The following is a 15,242-nucleotide window of genomic DNA, read 5'->3' on the forward strand; positions in this document are numbered from 1 at the left end:
TCAAGCTCTGGAATTTTTTATTTTTTTGCTTTTTATTCAGAGATATGTTTGAAATCACTGTCCAATCCAAGGCCATACGATAAAATAGTTGAATGCGATTTGTCTGAACAGCCAAACATCTTCGCAGTCATGATGCAAATATCTCGAGGGGTTGGTGGGGGTTCTAGTGTGTGTGTGGATGGGGGGCAACAGCCAATCGCAGGCAACTCTGACTCATCCTCAGTGACATAACTAAGCATCGGACACAGAGAGCAATGTGTGGGTGTGGTTCTCCATCTATCTGCCCGTCTTTCTGCCTGTCTGTGGGTCTGGACCGTGTTGGGGGGGAGGGGGACTCAGTACAGTGAAGGGGGGGGTAGGGTGGGGGGGCGTTGGCAGGTGGAAGTCATAGCAGAACAATTGAGCACAGTGGGAGTTGAGACAGATAGATAGATAGATAGATAAAGAGGGCATGGGGGTCGAGGGTGGAGCCAGAGTGGGAGTGGGAGTTGGGGGGTTACGGTTGTTAAGGAAACGGCAATCTGCCCCGGGCCTGGAACCTTACCCATGATCCTCCACGGCTCCCTGTGTCTCTGTGCGATTCTCAATGAGCAAAAAACCTTGGGAGCTTCGGCTACGCGGCGAAGGCGAAGCCGGGAGCCGAGTTTGGGGCTTACCGGGGGAATCAGAGTGTGACTTGGAATTTATTTTGCTTTTTAGGAAATAAAGACGGGGTGGGGGGACGAAACGGGCAGGAGAGGGGGAGTAGTGGGCGGAGCCAGGCCTGAGTAATGACTGCAAATAGTGGACGGAGAGGGTTGGTGGTGGTGGTGAAGGTGGAAGAGATGAAAGATTGACTGCTGTGTGATAATTCTGTATCCTACCCCCCCACTAACTCCTTCCTAACCCCGCTCCCCCCTCCTCCTGTCTGCACCCCCCACCTCATCCATCTCCATCCACCTCCAGCCATTCACCCCCCCTCCCCCCACACCACTACCCCCCTGCTCCCAGGACATAAACTCCCTGCTGGTCTGCTTGACGATCCGCATCCCTCTCTCACTTCTCCTCCTTCTTGGGCTCCTCCTCTTTCTTCTCCTCCTTCTTGGGCTCCTCCTCCTTCTTGGGCTCCTCCTTCTTCTTGTCATCTTTCTTCTTGTCATCCTTCTTCTTGTCCTCCTTCTTCTTCTCCTCTTTCTTGTCCTCCTTCTTGGGCTCCTCTTTCTTCTCCTCCTCGGGCATGGGCTCCGTGGTGAGGACTATCTTGCCGATGTTGTTCCTCTCCTGCATCTTCCTCATGGCGTCGCCCACCTGCAACGGAGACAAGGGAGGGAGAAAGGTCACGTTACATAAGGCGAGATGAAACGGTGGACATTGGAAAGATATATATTTCCTCTTACTTGTCATTCACGCCGAAAGAAGCATGCTAACATTACTGTGCGTTCACACCAAGGGGAAAAAAAGCTAACCTGACGCTGCCAGATATGAAAAAAGCTTCACTCACGCAAATTATTTGCCAAATTTAATGTCAAGTCAAATGGGCGAATTCGCGTCACTCACCTCATTCACACCGCCACTCGTACGTTTTGCATTGACTTTGTATGTAAACCCTTTGCGTGAATTTGCGAAAATCGCCCTGGTGTGAACGCCCAGTTACAGATAAGCTAAGCTAATGTTAGATGCATGCTTCCTTCTGCGCGGTGATATGGTTGGCAGGTGTAGTTCGGTCAAAAGAAAATAGTTCCTAAATTAAACTGCCCAAAACTAAGTTTGTGGATTATCTTGAGCAACCAGGTCATGATTTCTGGAAAGAGACAATATCGCTGTTGAGTTTTTCCAAATATATTTCTTTGGTGCTTTGAGCAGCGCAAGCCAACTGCCATCCAGTTCCATTGTATTCGAGAGAAGGCAGACATCCACGGCCGATATCTCCAAAACTCGGCAACTCACACCAAAACGATCTACATGGATAAATAGCACTAGAGTAAAAGGAAAATATGTATTTTTGATTTTGGGGTGAACTGTCCCTTTAAATACATCCGCCAGAATAAAATATCTATTCAGGCAGCACTGTTGTAGGCACCAACACATATCCACAGCAGGAAATACACTCTTGCATTCCTTCCCTGAAGATAATACCAGGCACCAGAAACATAAATTGTTCATGCTTCCACTCCCAAGATATTACTTTGATCTAGCATATATAACAGATTAGATTTGTTTAGATTAAACTTTAATGATCCCTGACGGCGAACATGGACGTACAGCAAAGACAAAAAAGACAGGATTTAAGGAAACGCAAACAGATAATTTCAATAGTGGAATATAAAAATATATGTTTATTATGGGCAAGAAAGAGACTGAAGCAGACCTGAGAGCACCTCAAGAAAACGGGGAAATGCAAAACAAATCCTCATCATTCTTACATAGTGATATCATCAAATATTGAAGTGCTGCTAAATCATGAATCCGTTTCCCTTTGAAAATAGCTCATCTCGTTTGTAAACAGAGCTCATCATTGTGTATTCTATAAGATGAGGACAATATGGAGGAGCATGGTCATGAGGCAGACTGGCCACCTCCGTGTTTCCTGTGGAGGATCCTGGAGATGTGGGGGAGAATTTTGGTTCTGGGACCTCGGTTCGCTCCTAGTAGAGGGGTCAATTCCAGAAGGTGCAGTTTATTATTTGGATATTCATATCTGTATTTATGGACTGTAGCTATAATTGCAATCTTAATCGGTTTTTAATGTTTTCTTTGGTTAGGCTGAGCAATAAGGCCAGATGATGAATTTTTATCATATTAACATTTTCCCAGCGGGGGAGAGGCTACTGCAGCTAAATAATCCAAAGCAAACACTGTTGGTTTTTATTATAGTATCATGTCACATTACTGTTACAATATTGACTGGCCCCAAGGTGCTTGTTCTGTTACAGGTGAGTTCCCAGGACAGAGACAGACAGGCCTTCATGTTTAAAGGGGTCCACTCGTGTCTTTAGAAATGGGGTTTACACGCTTTGATGAAAATTTTACTATTTGTCATTTTGCCAAAGCTGCAGAGAAAGTATCGCCGCCACTAAAACACGGTTGGGTTGTGTTATGTAGAAAGCTGACTTTACTGGAGGCGACCAATCATCTTACCTTTGGGGGCGGACCCTGTTGTACTGCCAGCCAATCAGAGCAGGGCTCTTTCTGGCTGCTGGAAATGCCCTCAAAATGGCCTTTAGCTCTTTCGGTGGGAGAGAGGGACCTACAATTGTAGGTAGAGTCACCCCCTCTTTTGGTCAATAACAGATTGACCCCCTGTCCATCACACCAACAGAAAGTAGGATCCCAGCCTCACCTCCTGTCAGTGTCTGTTTCTGCCTCAATCACTTCCTCCCCTCCCCTCCCCTCCCCTCCCCTCCTTCCTCCTCGCCCCTATCCGTGTGAGGCGGGCAGACCACCTAAGTGACGACCAATGCCACGGCAACAGAGGGCCATCTCCTAGCAACGTACAGCCTGGCTGAAGCCTGGCCCATGACGACTGAGCCACACGCGGACACACAGGAAGAGAGAGAGGGGGGGGGGGGTTCGAGGGGGAGGAGGGAGCAACCGGTGTCCTTCGGATGAGGAGAGCATCTGAGCGAAGAGCGAGAGGGAGGGGAGAATCCGGGAATGATTAAACATATCTTGATAATGTGAATGAAAGTCACAGTGAGGGCGATTTGAGGCTCTTTCTATCGCTCCGCCCACTTCCACCCTTATTCGCTCTCTCCGCCTCCCTGCGGTTACAGACATCTACTCCGGCCCAGCCGCTCTCTCCTCTTGGGTATTAGTGCACATTAGGGCTGAACTATTACAAATTTGATCAAAATCGCAATATGGCGCAAGTAGGCGCTATAATATTTGTTAAAGGCGAAAGGTGTGTCAAAATACCATTTTAAAGTAAATATCGTCGTGCTGCAGAGATGTCTGGCTGACATATATTCTACAGATTTAAGAAAATATCTTTGTTTGGTACAGATCCCTGCAAATATCACACCATTGAAGAGACGCAGGAACGGAGAGATAAGCCGCTTCTCTTCTTTTTTTGCTTCTCTTTATTTCCTAGTTCTGTCATGTTTACATTGCTCTCAGGTCACAAGACAGACTGAATGCCTCAAGCAAGCCTGAGCGTCGTCTCGCAGTGCCAGCCCAGCCGAAGATATCTACCGTCGCTGGAAGCTCGGTGACGTCGACGGTGGGTCTGACCACGTGAGACTAGCTTGAACGTGGCAAATAGTCCCACTCCAGTCTCCCATAATCCTTCGCTGGTCACGTGACTGAGCGACTCAGCCCAACCTGTACTTGTGGTTTATGTCCACTAGATGTCACGACACCGTAACGACTAATACGCTTTTCAATGAATATTAGAATAATTCTGTAAAAATGATCATTCCCTCTAACATCGCAAATCATATCGCAATTGAACCATCAGTCAAAATAATCGCAATTAGGTATTTCCTCTCTCAAAGTGGTTCAGCCCTGGTGCCCATACAGATGCTCTCTACACTGTGAGCTGAGAGATAGCACAGACTGAGTGATCACAGTCCTGCTTTCTAAAAGCATGTTTATTGATTACTGGAGCAGACGTGGCAAGACTGACATCGGGGGGGGGGGGGGGGGGGGGGGGCAGCTGTGTCAGGGTGTGGCGCTTGCATCCAGCTCTCAATAATCAACTATCTGATGATATAAAGGCTTATTTGTCTGTGAGAATACCTTAATAACGATCCGCCTTTCTACAAGCAGCAACATCAGTGACTGCAGCCGAAATAGACATCAACATTTTTACTCTCTATATATTTCCTCCAAAACTTTACACAATAAATCGCTCCAAGCGACACTAGTACAGATATACTGTCTCCTAATCTCCCTGCTTTTTCCACACGCCCTCCATCTCGCTCTCTCTCTCTCTCTCTCTCTCTCGCTCATACATCAGGGCCCCTCCCTAAGACACACGCACATGCCGACTACAGCATGTCGCCATAGCAACACGAGAGAGAAAGCAAAAAAGATACAGTGTGGGGAGGGAGGAGAGAGAATAGAGAATAGGGAGAGTCAATAACCTAAAGACAGAGAGTCTGATATAAGGACCAGACAGATGGAGAGAGGCAGAGAAAGAGTGTCAGATGGCGGAGAAAGACAGCGGGTGTTTCTCTTTGCAGCCAGTATCACCGGCCAAAATACTGACCAGCTCTCCAGCTCGGACAACGGAAGATGTCAGCCTCTTCCCACCGGCTCTGTGACTCCCTCTTTCTCTCGCTGTTTTTCACTCTCTCCATTCATATCTGTCAGTAGTGTTAATTTTGCCCCCTAACAATCTGACTCTGTGTGTCTGGCTATAAGAGAGTTATGGTGAAGAGACACGGTCCTTCTTTTGGGCAAACGTTGCCTGTTGAATCTGAGTCTTGTATTGGGTTGGCCACACCCAGCTCCTGCACACACACACACACGCACACGCACACGCACACGCACACGCACACGCACACGCACACGCACACGCACACGCACACGCACACACACACACACACGCACACACACACACACACACACACACATATCCTTTACACATGCCATTTAGGTGAACGGATTGTAAGTGGATGGCACGAAAAACGCATGGAATCCTGATAAACTGAATGGTGGAAGCCATGGTGTTCAGGGACACAGCTGACTACATTAACAACCCAGTGCAAATGCAACGCATCTACACTCATAGGAAGGAAGGATGTGAAAAGGGGAAAAAAAATATCCAACCAAGACACACATGTCATGCCAAGCAAACAGGTGGCAGACAGCTTGGATAGTAACATACAAACACCTCAAACAGACAAAAATGGACTGCCGGTGCTATTTGTGGATGAGAACAAGCAAGACGAGGTGTTTACTGTCAATTTTGAAGGAGGGAAATAGTGGCGTTCTGGTGGCTTAAGGTGTGTACCACATAACCGCGTCTGGGTTTGAATCAAGCCCAGGACCGTTGTCACATGTCATTGCGCTCTCTCTCTCTGTCTCTCTCTCTCTCTTCTAGTCTTTCCTGTCTATCTCTTTTAGTAAAACTATCATAATAATGGCAAAAAGCCCAGAAAAATAATCTAGGATGGAAATATTACAAGAGGAAGTGACATGAATGATTTCAATGTGTACAACAGAGAATACAGAATAATCCAGCTGCATCGGACCTCGACACAATCCGGATACAACACGCATGTTAACTCCAGGCATAAACGGAGCCATAGGCAGACACGCACCTGCTCAAGGTGCCAAGTGGAGTCGATGTGGGGCTTGATCTTGCCCTGCCTGTACAGATCCAGGATGGTGTCCATGGCCTGGTTGATGAGCTCCGTCTCCCCGTCCAGGTAGCCCAGGTGGAAGCCACACACCGACTTGTTGCCCTGGATCAGGCTGAGCGTGTGGATGGAGAACTGGTGGTACCAGGTCTTGGCCACGGCTAGCAGGTTCTTCTTCTGCCCCGCCAGCATGTTAGCTGTACCTGACAGAGAGGGAGAGCGACAGAAGGCGTTAAATGGTGTGAGGAAATATTCTCATCTAAAATGTTCAACACCTTCTCTGCTGCCTGGGTCAGTATGTGTCTCTGTGTATAACCGATTCACTGATGAGGCATTGTTTAGAAGTCTGATTCATTTCCTGTCACAATATCTGTCCCAACTTTCTTCTTCTCCCTTCTCATCTTCTGCTCTGGTCTTGCCCACTCCGCCTTCAGCTGATCCTTTTTCCACTGCCTCTCCTGCTGCATCTTGTCTCTCTATAACCGATCTCTTCCGTCTTTGGCTAGCAGCTACACAAGTCCAAACAACAATAGGTCCTATCAGGTATGTCTCCGCGCTGGGTTTTACACCTTCACACTGCCTCGCATTCCCTTCACAGCTGCACCCTCGCCCACGCCCCTCTACCCCCGAAAAACACTGCACTTCAACTCTCACCCCTCTCTCTATGTTCTCATAGCCCCCTAAGCTCTCTCTCTCCTCTCTCTCTCTCTCTCTCGTCGTGCAGAGGGACAGGGAAACACAAAGCATGCTCTGACAGAGGAGAGGGAGCTGGAGAGGGACCCAGTCTGCTACATTCAGACACATTCCAGGTTTTCGTGTGGATAGGACGCCCATTGTTCCGTCATTGCATACTTCTGATAAGCTGGAAGAGAAGCAGCCGGCATGGAGGGACAAGGGGAGAGGAGAAAGAGGGGGGGGGGGGGGGGGGGGGGGGGTGCAGGAGGAGGACGAGGTACTGTAGGGGTGAGAGGGTGAATGGGCGAGGGGAGGTACTGTAGGGGTGAGAGGGTGAATGGGCGAGGGGAGGTACTGTATGGGTGAGAGGGGTGAATGGGCGAGGGCGGGGGGCACCATGCTGGGTAGTGGGGTTTTTGTGCAACATGCAAAGGCAAGGCCCTGTTCTCCATGGATGCCGACCCCGCCCACTGTTGCATGCATGCTGGCTCCAGATTGGCATCGACCACAGAGAGAGAGAGAGAGAGAGAGAGAGAGCAAGAGAGAGAGAGAGAGAGAGAGAGAGAGAGAGAGAGAGAGAGAGAGAGCAGAGAGAGAGAGAGAGAGAGAGAGAGAGAGAGAGAGAGAGAGAGAGAGAGAGAGAGAGAGAGAGAGCGTAAAGGTCTTCCCACGGACGACACACAGCACACTGAGGAGATGGACATCTGCAGAAAGGCCACACTGCCCACCGGGAAGCAGCTCGCTCTGTAGCCAGTGTGCAAATCCATGTAGTGCATCGATTTGCTTTTTAGTATCTCACAATACGGCTGTTTTGGGTTTCAAAAACAGTTTTGATGCAAACTAGATACTGACAAAGCGCTGACACTGCCTGTGACAAGGACAGCTTCTTCCCGAACTGACCGGTTCGTGGTAACAGGCCGGGGTCCCCCCCTCCCCCCCCGCTGACATGATCCTACCCCCATCATACGTTACTTTAAATGTCTGCGCTTTAAATTTGTGATTGTCTTCCTATATTGTTTTTGTCTCCTACTATTGATGTGACTGCTACACTCCATACTTGCACTAAGTCAAATTCCTTGTATGTAATCTGATTACTTAATGTGGCTATTAAAGTGAATGTGAATCTGCCTGTGACCGCCCAGGGAAAGGAGACCAAAGCCTTCTCCTTCTTACCATAGGTGATAAGCTTGCCCATAGGCTTCAGCAGGTTGTAGGCCTTATGAGTGTCTGATCCTCCGAGAGGGTCCAGCACGATGTCCAGCCCTGCAGCAGGAGAGAGAGACAAGAGTTAGGGTTGATGTTAATTCAGTGAGTGCAGCCTGCCAAGTCCCCCTCCCCGTCCTGGAGTTCACTAGGAGGCCAGGGAGTGGGCCATGTTGTGCCATGTTTACGTGGAGGAGGCCATGCTGTACGCACGTCAAACAAGGAGAGGAGGGGAGTGGGTTTGCGATTCTACTCGCTTCATTTTTTCCGTCCTCGTCACTGATAAGACAAAGAGGGATACAAAATCTTTCCCCGTCATCGTCCATTCCATCCTAGATAACGAAAGTTTTTAGAGAGAAGATAACAAACAGATCCCTGAACAGATGCTAAGCCGTGGCAAGCTAACTCTGAGGGCTACTCTGTGGCTCATTAATGTCTGGCCATGTAGACTCAGTCTTAATGATGTTCCTTTGTGCCCGAGGGGACTCCTTAAAGTGGGCTACCCCTCCCTGCTCCGTTAACCTCTGCTTCTATTGATTCTGCAGGCTCACAGCAGGAATCTGCCTTGACCACAGTGAAGATGAATTGACAGACAGACAGGCAGACAGACAGGCAGACAGGCAGACAGACAGGCAGACAGACAGGCAGACAGGCAGACAGACAGACAGACAGGCAGGCAGACAGAGAGACAGACAGACAGACAGGCAGGCAGGCAGGCAGACAGGCAGACAGGCAGACAGACAGACAGGCAGACAGAGAGACAGACAGGCAGGCAGGCAGACAGACAGACAGGCAGACAGACAGACAGAGAGGCAGACAGGTAGATAGACAGGCAGACAGACAGACAGACAGACAGACAGAGAGGCAGACAGGTAGATAGACAGGCAGACAGACAGACAGACAGACAGACAGACAGACAGACAGACAGAGAGGCAGACAGGTAGATAGACAGGCAGACAGACAGACAGACAGACAGACAGACAGACAGGCAGACAGACAGACAGGCAGACAGACAGACAGACAGACAGGTAGACAGACAGGCAGGCAGACAGACAGGCAGGCAGACAGACAGACAGGCAGGCAGGCAGAGAGACAGACAGACAGACAGACAGACAGAGAGGCAGACAGACAGGCAGACAGACAGAGAGGCAGACAAACAGACAGGCAGACAGGTAGATAGGCAGACAGACAGGCAGACAGACAGACAGACAGACAGGCAGACAGACAGGCAGGCAGGCAGACAGACAGACAGGCAGACAGACAGAGAGGCAGACAGGTAGATAGACAGGCAGGTAGACAGACAGGCATACAGACAGACAGACAGACAGACAGGCAGACAGACAGAGAGGCAGACAGACAGAGAGGCAGACAGACAGACAGACAGACAGACAGACAGACAGACAGACAGACAGGCAGGCATACAGACAGACAGACAGACAGACAGACAGACAGACAGACAGACAGACAGACAGGCAGACAGACAGAGAGGCAGACAGACAGACAGACAGACAGACAGACAGACAGACAGACAGACAGACAGGCAGGCAGACAGACAGACAGACAGACAGACAGACAGACAGACAGACAGACAGACAGACAGAGAGGCAGACAAACAGACAGACAGACAGAGACAGGCAAAGATAGTGAGCAGGGCTGTGCATTGACCCAGACTTCTAATTAGATAGGTTCTGTCCAAAGTGTCAATTCTCTCTCTCTTTCTGTCTGTCCATCTCTATCTCTCTCTCTCTCTCCCCCTCTGCTACAAAGTGCAGGGAGGGGCTGGGAGGGAAGGGGGCTACGAAAATGAGCCTCCAGCATAATAACACTCTCCGTCCTGCTAGGAGCACAGCAGTGAGAGAAGACAGGAACTGAAAGTTGTTTTATTTAGGTGAAAAGCAGCATGTTTTGTGCCCTTCTTAGCAAGGCCAGGGCTGCATCTACATGAAGACTGAATCCAAACAGAATCACTACTTAGAAAGATGAGTTTGCTTGGCAGGGAAAATGCCTGTCTCTCAGCACGCTGTCAGTCTGGAATACATGCCAGCTAGCTACTGTATGCTGACAACTGCGTCAGAGGAAAGTTGAAAGCGTATGAAAATCTAATGCTACATCAGCTCGCCGCCTGAGATTTGTTTGTGCAACACCGCTCCACAAATACTGCAGTCACACAGTATTGCTTTGTGCCAGTGAGAATACTGCATATTGATCTGGACTATTCTCATTATGAAACAGTGGGAAAGGGGGTAAGAGTGCAGTGGTCTGTGCATAGTAAGCCCTGAATTTATAGACCACGTTTATATTGGGTGATTTCTTTTACAGTTGCGCCTCTTATGAAGCACTAAACATGCCTTCATCCCGGCACGCACAAACTCAACATCCAGTACTTCTCCCGGTGCAGATGGACCAAAGCTCCTCACCTTTAGGACTGATCTTGCGGACCTCTTCGACATAGTCCTTGGTGCGGTAGTCGATGGGATGCGTGACTCCGCCCTGGCTGATGGCCTCGTGCTTGCTGGCCGACGCCGTGCCGAACACGGTCACGTCCTTCACTGTCTGGCACAGCTGAGTGGCTGCGATGCCCACGCCACCTGGAGGAAGAGAGGCACGGTTAATGTATAGGCGGCACCTGGAGGAAGAGAGGCACGGTTAATGTATAGACGGCACCTGGAGGAAGAGAGGCACGGTTAACGTATAGGCATAATTATGTGGAAAAGAGATGGATTTCAGAAAAAAAAGCCTGGTGGGTGGGTGGCTGGCTGCACACTGTTGAAATGCGGCAGCCGCCCCCAAAAGTCTAGGAAGGATTCCAGCTTGAGAATTGTTCATCACAGAGATGGTCATTCAGGGAGACACCCGGGCCTAAATGAATCTCAGCTGAAAGAAGCAGTCGCTGAAGGCACCTGAAAATCCCATTCCACACGTCTTTTCTACGGCAGCCAAATGTGATTTGCATTATTTATCGTCCCGAACAGGCCACTCAATAACAGCGCGGCTGTGTTTGGCTCAGGGGTGAGTAAGGAGAGCATTAAATACAATCACATTACTTCAGCTGGCCTGGGGAGAATAGACGCCCACACACAGATGCACACACAGACATCCAACTCTGGAGAACGTAGCCATTGTACCTCAGATGACACTGCTAATTTCCTCCGCGCTTATTCAAGACAACCTGCCTAGAATTCCACATGAACATTTTTATGTAGCTAATCTGTTTTGTGAGGAAATGAGAGATGGGTGACATGTTTAAATGACATAAACACAGCTCCTTATAGCTGTGCCAGCTGAACTGACGTGTGCTGCATGTCCAAGATATCCTTTGAAGACAGAGTGCAGTGAGACTTGTGTGTCTCACTAGTGTGTGGTTTGTCCGCGTTTGTATCCACTGTATTCGGACACGTGTGTACATAGTTGTGGCAAATGTCTCCGCCAATGTTTGCTAAGGCAAGTAGAGCAAGTAGTAATAGGTTACTGATAAGCAGGGTCTTGTTTGAAATGGAGGCTGACTTGAGGACTTGGCATCCATAAAGGTCATTCATGCCCGACCAAGTAAAGAGCAGATCTTATCTGATGCCAGAGCGAATAAAGCAACACAAATCACAGCATGTGCACTTAAATAACATCCATTCTCGATGGCATATTCGAGCTGCCGGACTGCAGCTACAGGTCTGGGTGAAATCTGCTGGCTCGGTAGTGGAAACACACACACACACAAGCTCCTACTCCCGCACATTCAGGCCTGCAAATACACAGCCAGTCAGTCAGTCAGTCAGTCAGATAATCATTCAGGCAGGCAGGCAGTCAGGCACACACACACTTACAGACAAACACACACTCATGCACACGCTTGACTATACATGCACAGTTGAGTAGACTTGCACAAAAGTAACCAAGGAGGAGATATTTTTCAATCTAGTGCATTTCTGGTTACCAAGTAAAAGCGGCTGTCTGTCTCCCTTCACACTTATAAACTGAGAACTGTGAATCCACAAGCTCAAATTAGCTCCCTGATGGTTTCTTTAACTTGTGGGATAACCTCACCAGGTGCTGCCTTGGTCCAACCTCAGAACCTTTGTACACGAGGAATGATGGAAAATACAAGTTGCAAGTTGCATTCCGATTCTTTTAACTATTGTACTACTCTGATTTTTAGCAGTTACTGTATATCATCTTGGTGATGTATTTGCCAAATCTTACAGCCGCAATTTTTCGTTAGTGCAACAAGAGAGGTGGAATTAGTATCGTAATGCTAATTCCATAATTTGGATTTGATAAGATAATTTATTTTTGGATGATCAATATTTAGATATTTACATGACAGATTTGATTATGGTAAATCATATTTCAATGGTGAGTATTCCGCACCGATCATGTCACTGCAAGATCTCTGCAGTGAAGTTTGCACCTCTGGTCCCATCACCTTCTGAACCAGTGAACCCAAGGAGTGGCACAATTTCCTACAAGAGATTCTGGCAATTAATCTCAGATGCCGTGCTATCACATGTCAGACTAATTTAGCATCACTGAAATAGGATGAGAAATGAACCAAGGTCCAATGAACAGATTCAGTTCAATTCAAATTAACCTCTTTATTAAGCTCTCTGACCAGGAATATTTCAGGGTGAGAATGGAAAAAAGCATTGTATTAAAAAAAAAAAAAAAAAAAAAACTCAGCTCTTTGTTACAAAAATGGTTCTCCAGAATCCAGATGAAAAAGGTTCCAAGAAACCCCCTTTTTTATTTTATTTTTTTTACTTTTTAGTGTGAGGACTTGAAAAGCATTTCTGATTTCAAGCTGTCATCTGAGAACGTGAGTCCGTGAGACGAACAGACGTGTTACTATAACCATGCCTGCTGACACTGAGAGGAGAACTGATGAGAAGACAAGATCAAGGCTGTGTCTGTTGGATGTGATTGTTGATGCGCAGGCTTTATAATAGCACTATCTCTCCTTGTCCTCGCCTGAGAGAAACCAAGTTTGGGTTGCCAAGGAAACCTTGGCCAAATTGCCGGCAATGACTGAGCAAAGGGAGCCATTTTGTTTCATTGACTGCTCCTCCTTCAGGCATATAGAAGTTATTTGGCCGCAATCATAAGCTCATCACCAGTTCATATCTGACACACCGGCTCATACCTTCCACTTATAGCCAGCAAGCTTCAGATAGATGGCTGCCTGTCTGTGAGTATGTGTGGAGGGCAGCATGTGTGCTGAGGGGAGTGGAGTTTGAAACACACATTCTTAGATGAAGAAGCAGTATTGAATGAATTCCCCCCTCGATATCTGATATTTTCCAATTCTTTTGGCCGATTGCCGATACCGATTATGCGCTGTCCCCCCGCAATCTCACAGAACATCCAAGTCTTTCCTGTAGTGGAATTAACACATTATTATGCCTACTCTTATCGTGATGGCCCACTGCAGACATAAATACAATGATTTTCAAAATGTACACGTGCATCCAGGTAGTGTAGCGGTAGATTCCCTGCCTACCAACACGAGGGTCGCAGGTTCACGCCCCCGTGTTACCTCCGGCTTGGTCGAGCGCCCAGATAGGCACGATTGGCTGTGTCTGCGGGTGGGAAGCCGGATTGAGGGTATGTGTCCTCCTGGTCGCTGCACTTGCGCCTGCTCTGTGCGGTCGGGGCGCCTGTTTGGGGTGGAAGGGTGGTGGGAATAGCGTGATCCTCCCACATGCTACGACCTGCCGGTGAAGCTCCCCGCTGCCAGGTGAAAAGAAGCAGCTGGCAAATGCGCATGTGTCGAGGAAGCATGGTGCTAGTCTACGGCTCTCCCTATATCGGCACAGGGTGGAGCAGCGACTGGGGCAGCAGGGGGGGAAATTGGCCAGGTACATTTGGGGAGAAAATGGGGGGGGGGAGGGTTTAGGGGGAAAAAAACTCTGTAAAACTCTTTTTTACCTTTATATGTATTTGTATCTGGCACCTGGCCTAAAAGCAGGTTGGATGTGCACACAACTACTTCACTGAACTATGTAAAACATGCAATATTTTTTATTTGTGTGACATTTTCTTTCAAACAACAAAACTGTAAGATTCATCGTACTTAAACAGGCTTGGATGAGGCTCTCTCTGGGTTAGCGTTAGCAATATTTAAGCGGCGTGTTATCAGCCTGTCATATCGGCAGAAATGTTTGTTTTGGGCCGATGCCAAAATTTCTTTTTAAAGCCTCTATCGTCCGATACCAATATCAGTGTAAGAAGGAAAAGAGTCCGCAGACTGTAGCTCACATTTAGCTCATTTATTCATCCCATGGGATAAATAAATTGTCTGTCTTCTTTTTGGTCCAGCACCTGCCTTGAAGGTCTTTTGGATGTGCCCTTGACGAATGTGATGCACCCTATTAAGCCCAGCAAACATGGGCTTACAAGAGCTTTTAAATTGTGTAATACTGTATGTAAAAGGTGATAGTATGCATTATCCATACTGTATATACTTGCAATGCATACATATTTTACAGATAGCTGTATATGTTTGCCTTTGACATTTTTGTACGTTTTATACGTACATAAAAGTACATGAGCAACTGTATCGGTGATGTAGAAGGGACATTGTTACATGTCTGAGAAGAGCTGGAACCTAAATGGAGAGCTGCTTTTATGAAACAGCTTTATCGCCTGGTAACAACCCTCCCAGACGCCGTAACATGCAGGTGCAAAGAGAGTCCAACAGGGTGATGTAAACCAGTCCCACATCCATTTAATCCAGCATACTTACTGCAACACACTCACCACATTAATATTGAACTATCATAAACAAAGAGATTTCTATCCTGGCTTTATGAATAGGATCACGCAGGGTCTTTTATCAATCTTGTTTTAGGAGATGAGTTATTTTACAATCAGGCCTTAAATCATCATATAGGTGACAATAAAAAATGCACCTCATTCTACAGGGTATCTTAATTTCTCAGTGTTTGTTTAGATAATGGGATGTTTGCAATGCATTGTAATTCCAATAGGAGAGATTCTCTGTGTCCAGTCCATTGTCCAGTTTGTCCGTCTCTTCCACTTTTCTAGGAGGGGGGGGGGCCTATTTCTGAATCTCCTGAGAACAAAGTCCAG

At 47.7% G+C, this 15,242-nt stretch overlaps 1 protein-coding gene across 1 annotated transcript in view; it reads right to left on the reverse strand.

The window, feature by feature from the left end:
- Positions 1–988: 988 nt before the first annotated feature.
- vat1 (vesicle amine transport 1) overlaps positions 989–15,242 on the reverse strand; it is a 33,621-nt gene continuing 19,367 nt past the window's right edge. The window contains exons 3-6 of the mRNA XM_083649045.1: positions 10,580–10,750; positions 8,133–8,222; positions 6,246–6,487; positions 989–1,287 (exon numbers count right to left, since the gene is read on the reverse strand). Of these exons, the coding sequence (XP_083505171.1) occupies positions 1,036–1,287; positions 6,246–6,487; positions 8,133–8,222; positions 10,580–10,750 (755 nt within the window). The 3' untranslated portion in view covers positions 989–1,035. The remainder of the gene's footprint in view (positions 1,288–6,245; positions 6,488–8,132; positions 8,223–10,579; positions 10,751–15,242) is intronic.

The sequence above is a fragment of the Poromitra crassiceps genome (assembly GCF_964638095.1).
Source record: "Poromitra crassiceps genome assembly, chromosome: 13".
In the NCBI taxonomy this organism is placed as follows: domain Eukaryota; kingdom Metazoa; phylum Chordata; class Actinopteri; order Beryciformes; family Melamphaidae; genus Poromitra; species Poromitra crassiceps.